General features: G+C 41.4%; 1 protein-coding gene across 2 annotated transcripts; it reads left to right on the top strand.

Annotated features, from left to right (window-relative positions):
• Positions 1-2234: 2234 nt before the first annotated feature.
• zbtb42 (zinc finger and BTB domain containing 42) lies at positions 2235-9285 on the top strand. Of its 2 annotated transcripts, none has more exons than XM_065004247.1 (2): positions 2235-2386; positions 3762-9285. In XM_065004247.1, the coding sequence occupies exon 2, from the start codon at positions 3776-3778 to the stop codon at positions 5357-5359; it is 1584 nt and encodes a 527-aa protein (XP_064860319.1). In that variant the 5' UTR covers positions 2235-2386; positions 3762-3775; the 3' UTR covers positions 5360-9285. The 2 variants fall into 2 exon arrangements, with proteins under 2 accessions (XP_064860319.1, XP_064860320.1); XM_065004248.1 differs by lacking the exon at positions 2235-2386 and adding an exon at positions 3085-3332.
• Positions 9286-10466: the final 1181 nt, after the last annotated feature.

The raw sequence follows: 10466 nt of genomic DNA, 5'->3' as shown, positions 1-10466 counted from the left end.
TGAGTTGGACCGCAGAGTGAAGATAAAGCAGCCAACAAGTGCTCAGCATATGTAGGAACTCATTCAAGACTGTTGGAAAAGCATTCCAGACGAAGCTGGCTAAGAGAATGCTAAGAGTGTGTAAAACTGTCATCAAGGCAAAGGGTGGCTACTTTGAAGAATCTTAAATATATATTGATTTGTTTAACAATTATTTGGTTACTACTTGATTCCATATGTGTTATTTCATAGTTTTGATATCTTCACTATTATTCGACAATGTAAAAATAGTACAAATAAAGAAATACCCTTGAATGAGTAGGTGTGTCCAAACTTTTGACTGGTACTGTATGTATAGGTGTATAAAAGTGTTCAGCTTATTATGTCAAAGGCTTAGGTGAAGAGAAAGTATGACATTTCATACATTCAACTCTGTAACAAAACCACAGTTGTCATATTAATGTTATTCTAGAAACAATTTAATACATTGGGGGGAAACCAGTAGAACAAATGGTTTGATATAAATAGTAACAATTAAAATGCATAAAACCTGTGAATTATCATTCATGACCAGCCCCCTGATGAGCCCATTGGTCCAGGGGGAATGAGTGATATGCTTAAATTGGACCTGGCTAGGCCTGGCAGTCAGACTGCAGAGGAATGCAGGGCCTTTGTCTATCTGAGCGAAGAGTGGGTCAGAGGGAGAATGCCATTGATGATTGTAGAGAGGTGGAAAGAACCTCCAGGAAGTGCTCTCTCTCTCTCTCTCTCTCTCCATACCTCTCTCTTTCTCTCTGTGTGAGAGACTTGACCATGCTGAGCCTCTCTCGAAGGCCACAATCCCTGGGCACATCCACTGCTTTGTCTCATCCCATAAACACATACCACACCACCACCACCCGTCCTCTACTGGTTGCTGCCTGGGTCTGTGTGGCCAGGGACCCAGGGGCTGCCAGTGGTCCCATTCTTATACACATAGCTGTTCTTTACATGGCTTGGCCTAACAAATATAAATAACTAACATTGTTGGCATTTGGCACACATGTTAGAAATTATTTTAGATCATTTTTATTGCAATAAGTATTTGAAAATGATATAAATTCACTCAATAATACTTACTTTCTTATGTGTATTTTATATTACTGGTTCCTCATATTTGGACCTTTTGATCAAACAGAAAAATTGTACATGCCTTTAATAGATCATATATATTTTACCACTAAAATCATTATTGTCCGACAGGATGAGAGAACACAAAAAAATAAACCTGCTGTTCTTTTGAGCTTTGCTAAGGCTTGGGACAAGATGCCATGGTGATTATAGATTTAATTGTCAACGGTAGACTAAAAATGGAATAAAGCAGTAACTGGATCTTTAGCCAGTGTCCCCTTCTGACCAGTGCCTGCCGTCTCCCGTCACATTGCTCACTCCCCTCTCTGTCAAGGGGCAGAGAGTAACAGCAAATGGCCCTTTCAAAACACACGACAGCTGGAACACAGGGCAAAGGTGACTGAAGCAGTTGCAGGGTGGGTGGAGAGGGGGCCACAAGAAGAGCAGCTGCAACTTGAAGCCACTTCTTTCCCTCAATATATGTATTTTGAAAATATGGAATTAGAAATCTATGACGACCAGTGAAAATGAGAAACATCTGTATTTTGGTCTTAATTACTCTCCATAATGAATCCTTATAATCATCTCCTCTTTGATAGATAAATGCAGCATGTTTATTGAGCAGGTTCCATCATTCCTAAAGAAAATATCAAAGTGTATATTTTATTATAGATGTGACAGAGTGTTGGGGGTATGGCAAGTTGCGATCCCCCCAAATGTATTTTCCTGTTTTATTTATATAAACTTCGTTTTGGACTTCCCATTTCTTGTAGCCTGGTCTCACCCAATATAAGTTGTAGCAACAAGATAAAAATAGATATCTGTTGGAATATCAAAAAGATCTTCTGTTCTGCATCCTCAGACAAAAAAAATACTGTATATAGAATGGGAGCATAATTGTCTTTTCCATATACATTAAAGAGAAGAAAGAAAATAATCAAAACATTTGATACACATTATGCACTGTGCGAACAGACATCGTTCAAAGCATCAATCAATTCCAAGGTGGAGATATTCCAGAAAAAGGAGATAGATTAAGGTAGGTCAAATTATGTTCTCAAAGAACACTGCTACTTGCTGCCACTGTGTGAGTTCATGCAGTAGTACAGAATTTATTGTGGTTGGTGTTATCGCGAGACTGGTCCATTAACAACCTGCTTGACACACAGCACTGAGTGCAGCTTGCCTGCCAGGGTCGAACTGAGCTCAATAAACGACAGGAAAGGCGAACATCTGTCCGTACATCATGAAAGGACGTAAGAACATTTAAGAAAACACGGAGACAAGGAACATATTTGTAAGTATTGCGTTTTGACAATGAAAATGTTGAAACCGAAAGTTATAATATCCAGCGCTACCTCCGTGCAGCGCAGCTGGCTTGGTCAGCGACAGTTGCTGAGCTCCTTTGCTGTGTAAAGGCTTCTAGCCATGAATTACGACCATGTAGCGTTATCTTCCTGCGTTCTTGCCTCTGCTTGTAGTTTTCCTTTCGTTAAAACAGGGCAAACTAGTTCGCGAAAAGCAAACATTTGTATTTTCGGTTTATTATTGGTTAGGCCTAATTAAAAGTTCATAGGGACATTTGTTTGTTGTCTGTAGTCTGGTCCATTGTTATTTTAATAACTTTAAATGTTTTTACACCAATAGAACAAAAGTATGTGTCATTAAAGTTGTGGCTGACTAGTGCGCAAAAGGAACAACGATGCGTTATAAAGTTATCCATATTTCGACTGTTGTCAAGTGTCCTTTAATCCTAAAATAAAATAAATGTTCTTATTAAGTGTATAATATCTTAGTGTTGGGACTGATGCAACATCTGAAACAAGTTTGTGTGTCTATTGTACGTAACTCGACTCAGAGTAACATATGGCTTGAAGGGGAGCACAGCTGGAGGTAGCGTTTCCATTGCAGTGATGTCAGAGCAGCTGACTCTACAGCTTGCAGTGTAATTAGCTAACAGAGCACCAGTTTACTCACTCCCCTGGCGTCTTTCTTAACCTTGCCCGATGGGCGAGTGCTGGTATCCACAAGCCTGAGTTTTTGCCTGTCTCTGTTTGTATGCTTGGTAAATGAACGGTTCCTGATCATTGTTCAGTATACACGAACAACGGCTGAGTAGCGATCGTTTTTGTCTGTGTGGAAGCGTGCGTGCGACTGTACCCGGTCCGTCCGTTTCGCATTTCCATGTGAAGCTCAAGAACTAGTGCGACTAATCAGACTGCTGTTGGTAACTTGAGAGAAAGGTAGGAGAGTTCAAAAGGACAACACTGAAAAACACACACACACCTCAATCTGTAGACTAATCGAGAATAAAATAACAATATTTATTTTGATTTAAGTAGCCCTATTGATGCGTAAGGAAGTCGATATGATAAGGACCCCTTTATCATATTGTAATAGGGATGGCGCTTCTATTTAACATTCAATGGAAATGTAGTCTTAAACATTTTAAACAACTATGTCTCGCATTTTAATTGCTAATGTTTGCATTGATAGACTACTTTGTGGCATTTTCTGCCAGTTGTATTCTTTTCCTGTACATTTCTTTTGGGGTTGGTTTACTTTTGTTTGTAGTTTCCTTGAACACCAGATGTGTTGCTGACACTCTGTGGTGCCCTCTATATGGCAGTATTTCGTTGATTTAATATCCAGTTTTTCCTGTTTTTCATCAGGTTATGACGGAAGAATGGAGTTCCCAGACCATAGCCGCCAGTTGCTGCAGTGCCTGAGTCAGCAGCGTCACCAAGGTTTCCTCTGTGACTGCACTGTTCTCGTAGGGGATGCGCGATTCAAAGCACACAGAGCCGTGCTGGCCTCATGCAGCATGTACTTCCATCTCTTCTACAGGGACCAGCCAGACAAAAGGGACGTTGTGCATCTGAACAGTGACATTGTGACAGCCCCGGCTTTCAGTCTGCTCCTTGAGTTTATGTATGAGGGGAAGCTGGAATTCAACACTCTGCCAGTGGAGGATGTCCTGGCTGCGGCCAGTTACCTTCACATGTATGATATAGTGAAAGTGTGCAAAAGCAAGCTGAAAGATAAGGAACTGTGCTACCTGGATGAGAAGGTTAGCGAGGTGATAGCACTGAGCTGTCTGGAAAAGGAGAGCTCCTCAGACAGCGAGCTGCAGAGCAAGCAGCCAGGGCCAGGCCGGCGACAGACACAGCAGCTGCCCCAGAGAGCCCCCCCGGCAGAGGAGTTTGACATGGACAACAGCAAAGTCAGGCTGGCTGTCACAGATTGTGATAGGTCTGCACAGAGCAGGCAGAAGGCAAACGGTCACCCTGGCAGGTCCCCGGACCTTGTAGGTGTCAATTATGTGTCAGCAGAGGCCGAGCCCTGCGTCCAAACAGCTGGAAAAACAAAAGCTGATGTCAGTAGTTGCACAGTATTGCTGTCCCAGAGGTCCCGGGCTTCAGTTGACATGGACTGTGCTCTGGATTTGTCTTTCAAGCCACTGTCTAGCAGAGATCCCATACACCCCACCTACATCTCGGGACAGCTGGCCCTCGACAGCCAGCAGCAGGGCACTGAGCCACTTGTTAAAGATGAACACGACTTGCTGTCAGAGCAGGAGGACAGTGAGGCGATGAGCCCGGAGAGCCAGCGCTTTGGGAATAGTGCCAGGAGCTCAGTGGTGACAGGGTTCGCTGCCCTCTTCCCAGGCAACAACGGCTCCACATCGGCCCTGCTCTCCCAGGAGGAAGACCTGATGGAGGAGGGGGTGGGCAGTGGAGGAAGGGGGGGCACGAGGGGCAGAGAGGGCGATGAGAGGAGGGGGAGGCTGTTGGGGGACAGTGAGGAGGAGGACGACCTGGCCTCTTCAGACATCTCCACCTCCAGTGGGGTCCTGCTGCCCCCGGGGCAACAGGTGTGTGTGTGTCCACTCTGCAGCAAGGTGTTCCCCAGTCCCCATGTGCTCCAACTGCACCTCAGCTCGCACTTCCGCGAGAAGGACGGGGCACGCTCCAAGCTCTCCCCTGACGGCTCTGTTCCCACCTGCTCACAGTGTGGCAAGACCTTCTCCTGCATGTACACCTTGAAGCGGCACGAGCGCACACACTCTGGCGAGAAACCATACACCTGTGGCCAGTGCGGCAAGAGCTTCCAGTACTCTCATAACTTGAGCCGGCATGCCGTGGTTCACACACGTGAGAAGCCTCACGCCTGCAAGTGGTGTGAGCGGCGCTTCACCCAGTCTGGGGACCTGTACCGCCACATCCGCAAGTTCCACTGTGGCCTTGTCAAGACCCTCGCCATTGGATAAACCCCTCTCACCAGTGCCATGAAATAAGACCGAGTAACGTCTTATCACTCCCTGAGTACTACTACTGCATATACCTCCACAGTAAAGTACTAGTTATACATATTCACAAATTGTTAAAGACATATCCTTTTGGAATTCTAATCCATGTGGCATTTCTTAAGTTAAAGTGTAGCAACTTTATAATGCATAAAACTGGACTTCACTGGAAGGATGTTGGACTTTATAATTTTGTTTTACAATAATAAGATGGGGTGTTTTTCCACTCAAGCTGGATATATGTTGAAGGTGGACATCAGTTGCACTTGTTTATTTCTGTCTGTCTTGGTAGTGCAAAACTGCTGAACTTGATGAAGTGTATTCTGCTAATAGAAACACATTTCTACGCATATATCTGCAAGTGAATTATAGCGCACACTCCTGAATGGATTAACATTTGGTTAGTGCACATGTGGAAGAGGAAACTAAAACTGCCCAAGAGTAGCAATCTATTTTATATCCAAACTTATTTATTAGTCAACCTGCTTAACAGGAAGAAATATCACAAGGCAGTGAAAAAATACTTGAAGTTGGACTACTGGATAATTTTTTTGGGGTAGCTAGTATTGTCGTTTTCTTTATGGTAGGAATGAAGCAGACATCATGATGTTTCTTTATAATAGAGGATGAAAATAAATACAGGAGTTGCAAGGGTTTTTCATATAGTAAGATGGAGCATGTCCTGAAGGAATTACGTTTTTGCTGCACTGGCCTTTCAATGTTCAATGTTCAGGCTGCTGTATGAACATTTAGAAGTGAATTGTTTTGTCACCTTTATGCTCTAGCATATACAGGTTGGGTGGTAATTACTAAAGATTGCAGCTAATGCCTGTAACACTGGTGCCTACTGAAATGATTGACACTCCTGTTCTCATACAAGCATAGGACCTGTTGCCTTCAATACAACTAATCTGTGGGCCTTCAAAAATGTGATCAGCACTTTCCCTTTACAGTGCCTTAATACCAGGAAGTAACTTGGTCACTCAGTGATAGCCCTTGGCACTTGTATGCCAATTGATTCATGAGTGTACATACAATAATGTAATACATGTGGTTTAAAATCAAGCTCTTTATTAATTAACAATTGTTGACTTCTATTTAGTAAGTTCAATTTCTGGGTTATTTGTCTGTATTACAGCACTGTAAAAGAAAGGGTAACCACGTTTGCATATTCCTTTGCTGTCCATATAATAATGCTGGAGACATGCCCTGATAGACAGGGCAGAGAGTGGGAGAGATGGTCAAAGTATACTCTCGGTGTGCCTCAGTGCTTCTCTGAGGAGATGGTGTCCTGTGGATATCTTGTTGCCACACTGTCCGTACATCAGAACACGTAGCTCAAAATGCTAAATCTACTGAGTTCATTTTGCCCCTTGTGGTTGCTCTTATAAAGTATCCTATCTATTTTTCTGTTCATGTTGAAGTACTACTGATGTCTGATTTAATGTTTGAGTGAATCATTTGGTGGAACTTTGCTTGACAGAATGTGGATTTAATGGGCCTGTTGTGTGTTGGAAAGATTTCATTGTAGTTGGGTTAATTTTGATGCTATACATATGATTCCTACAAGGTGAGTAGCACTAAAAGTCCAACATATTGGTTTCATCTGTCCTGAGAAGACTTGATCTGAAGGATTTATTCATTTAACTTGGTTCAGGGTTTACTTTAGGTGTGACCTATAAAGATGAGCTGATTTCTCTAAGCTTAGAGACTTTTGATGCCTTGTCATCTTGGTACTATGGAATTGATATTGGGGTCATTTATTCATTTCTGCAAATCCTGTTACTGTAAAGAAATGGTCTGTTAATGTATCTTACACAGAAATCTTAAATTGCGTATTCTCACCGAAGCACTTGTTTTGAGCATGCATATAGTTTCAACACTGATATTGTCTAGGCTGCTATTTCTTACTATTTGTATATTTAATGTAAATATATATTATATTTATCAGTATGTATGCGGTTTCTCTGTATTAGAAGAACACGGTAGAGTTGATTATTATATTTTGTTTTACTAAGGCTTCAATCTCTTAGGTAAGAGTTTCATGTCTTCCCTCCCACCGTGATTTGGGTTTCCTTTTCCTGTCTCACTCCAGTGAACTTGGCTTCCTTTTCAGATGTAATGTCTCACAGGCCATGTCTTCACTCCAGAACAAAACAGGGAGTAATACTGCTATGACTGCTGTTCCGGCAGAGGAAGCAGTTGTTCACAAGAACAAACACACCGATATGGTGTAGAATACCTATAGAAGTCATACAATACAAGCATTGTTCTCCTGTCCCAGGTAGTTCTCAAGGGATCATTGTGCATGTCTGCCCTCACTGTGGGGGGAAAAAAGGCACCATGAGTCTCTCTTTGCACTTTTTGTATTGAATGGAGCCGTTGGAATGCGAGAAATGTATTAGGCAAAGGGAGACCTGGAAGACGGTAAACAGGTGCATTGTCTGGAGGCATCGAAGAACAGCCCTCGATTCCCAGCATGCATTAGATAAGTGCTTCATTGTTCTTTTATGTGGAGAGGATACTACAGTGACTCCATAGCGTCTTTAGCAACACAATCACTATAATTGTAAGCATATTTCTCTTTTCAAGTGTTTGTGTTGCCTGATTTTCAAGAACCTTTTTGAGATGAGGTATCGCAACACTGATTCATCTGAACATTAGTATGTAGGTAGTATTTATTAACATCCAATTATGTACCCATCCTCCCCCTGGAATGAGTTTCCCAATATTTCATGAAGCTGTGTTTCTTTTTTTTAGATGTCATGTAGTGTTCAATTTGTGGTATTTCAATCGAAACACAGGAATGTAGTTTGTTGCATATTTTCTCACTCTTTTGAAAGGAACATTTCTTATGTGATGCAGTTGAAATATTGATGTATTGTTTTCTCTAATGTACACATGTAGTTGTACAGGCTTAGAAAACTAACAGTAAATTCTTGTTTTGATGGTTTCTCAGTCATTATTTATATCTCCAGGATTGTTACAGAATGTGCCTTGTAGAAACACAGACAAGTGTTGCACCTGGAGTTGCCCCTTTCATACATTTGCCACAGACTGCTGTGATGATATTCAGGCTATACAATTTTCTTTTTTTTCTTTCACCTTATCAAAATGTCAACTAAGCCTGTTTTCTGCTGCTTTTAGAGACGAGTTTCAGGGTTGGAGTTTTGCTACTGTTAAATGAATTACTCTTTTGTAAAGGTTTTTAATCTGGAATTCAATTTAATGTTAAGCAAACTAAATGCAAGTATTTTTGTTTGGCTCTAAGTTAAGTCCATGTTTGGGAATGAACCTAATTGTTTTCCATAGATGTCATGTTTAATGTGAAACACAGAGAGATAGTTATGACGAATGAAAACTCATGCTACTGCTCTTGATCAGGGGGGTTCTGTTTTTCTAATTCATGCTGTAGGATTTAAGTCTAAAACTGAGTATTGGGTTACATTAATACTGGAATTTGTGTATTTGGCAGGTTAAGACTGTGAAATTGTGTACAATCATGAGAAATATTTATTGAATTGTTTCTTGTGCAACATTTGACTCAATTATCTGATTTGTAAAATGAAAGATCCTGATAAATGTCAATGGTAATATTAGAATTTGTAGAAGTGCCATTAGAATTTAATATAATTTTTTAATAAGAAAGTTATATTTTATAGTAATCAATTGCTTCTGTGTTAGTGGTTTAAAGATTAGGGGTCAATCTTATTCAGAATTGACATTGTGTAGAACTTGAGGCAATTTATTTTGATCTGTAATTGTATGTGCTTTTTTGTGTGTTTTGTTTGCGCTTTCAGAGAGTGTGTGTGCGTGCTGTGGAGATGTGACAATCTTGAGTTAGGTCTTTATTAAGATTATGCATAGATTAAACAGGATACTTTTCTGTGCCTCGTGTGGATGTCTTTCTTGTGCGTTTCCTGATATTACCATGTTAACATGTTTAGGGGCACAACTCTTCCCACTTTGGGATTTAGTTGTCAATCCTATGTTTTGTGTTCTACTGACCAAGACACACTAAACTAAGACAGGATTTGAGGCAATAAATCCATATAATAATTGGCATGGGAAATTGAAATACGCATTCAAACTGGTGAAAGAGGATTTTCCACTGTCGACCCTTAGATATTGTCAAGGAGAGTCTTTATTGTTGCCTTTGCACATAAGTGTGTGTTGGTAGTGAGAGGACTGTATACAGACAACACAATGTGGTAATATTGTGGGTCTTCTCTATCCCACTGAACCCATAACCTGCAGGGGATCTTTAGCGGGGGCATGTCATTCTTCCAGAACTTTCAATTGTTGTGTCATATTAATCACCTTTTAATTTTCTTTAATGAAAGTAAACTGCATAAGTGAGCAAACAAACAAAAAAAATCTCCATGTCAATTCACTGGTCATTTTCTTTGCGGAGGGGTATTAATTATTCCCCCGCTGCAAAGCTACTCTGCTCCAGCTACTCTGCTATGCATTCTGGGATGGGTTGGGAGTTCCCACTACTCTCCCCAGCACATCAATTCTGTGGTGCATAGACAAGGCAGCATCCACCCAACCCCGAATTACGGCCCCATCCTTGGCCTCATCCAGTCACTGGGTAGTAGCTCAGGCACTCTGTCTGCTCCCACTTCCGAGCACTAACTTTATGCACAAACAGACGACACTGCCGCCCGCGCTGACCATCCAACCACAGCACAAAGAAAACAATGGCCTCCCAAGATCATTCAAAAACACCAAACGGCCTCCACTACCTCCCAGTAAATAAGGGACCTCACAATGTAAACATATCTTCAGTTCTCAGGGTATTCACATCACTATCAGCATGTTATATCTGCACTTGGCCATCACATGGATTTCTACATGAACCAAACCTGAGTATGGAAAGTATGGTCCATGTGATAAGGATTAACTGCTAGATGGCAGGGCTGTGATGTGGGCTCTGATTTAAATCATGGAATATTGAAAACATTCCTTTCCAAGGCTTTTAAACCAGGTACATTTAGATGGTTTTAGACCTCTACAATACTCTCTGTATTTATTTATTCCCCAGTTTAGAGGCAGACTTGGAGGAAGT

The sequence above is a fragment of the Oncorhynchus nerka genome, linkage group LG18, assembly GCF_034236695.1.
Source record: "Oncorhynchus nerka isolate Pitt River linkage group LG18, Oner_Uvic_2.0, whole genome shotgun sequence".
In the NCBI taxonomy this organism is placed as follows: domain Eukaryota; kingdom Metazoa; phylum Chordata; class Actinopteri; order Salmoniformes; family Salmonidae; genus Oncorhynchus; species Oncorhynchus nerka.
Note: the sequence above shows the minus strand (reverse complement) of the source record. Positions and strands in the feature narration are given on the sequence as shown.

Excerpts from the sequence above, each read along its gene's own strand:
- zbtb42 (XM_065004247.1), top strand. The coding sequence starts at position 3,776 with ATGGAGTTCCCAGACCATAGCCGCCAGTTGCTGCAGTGCCTGAGTCAG.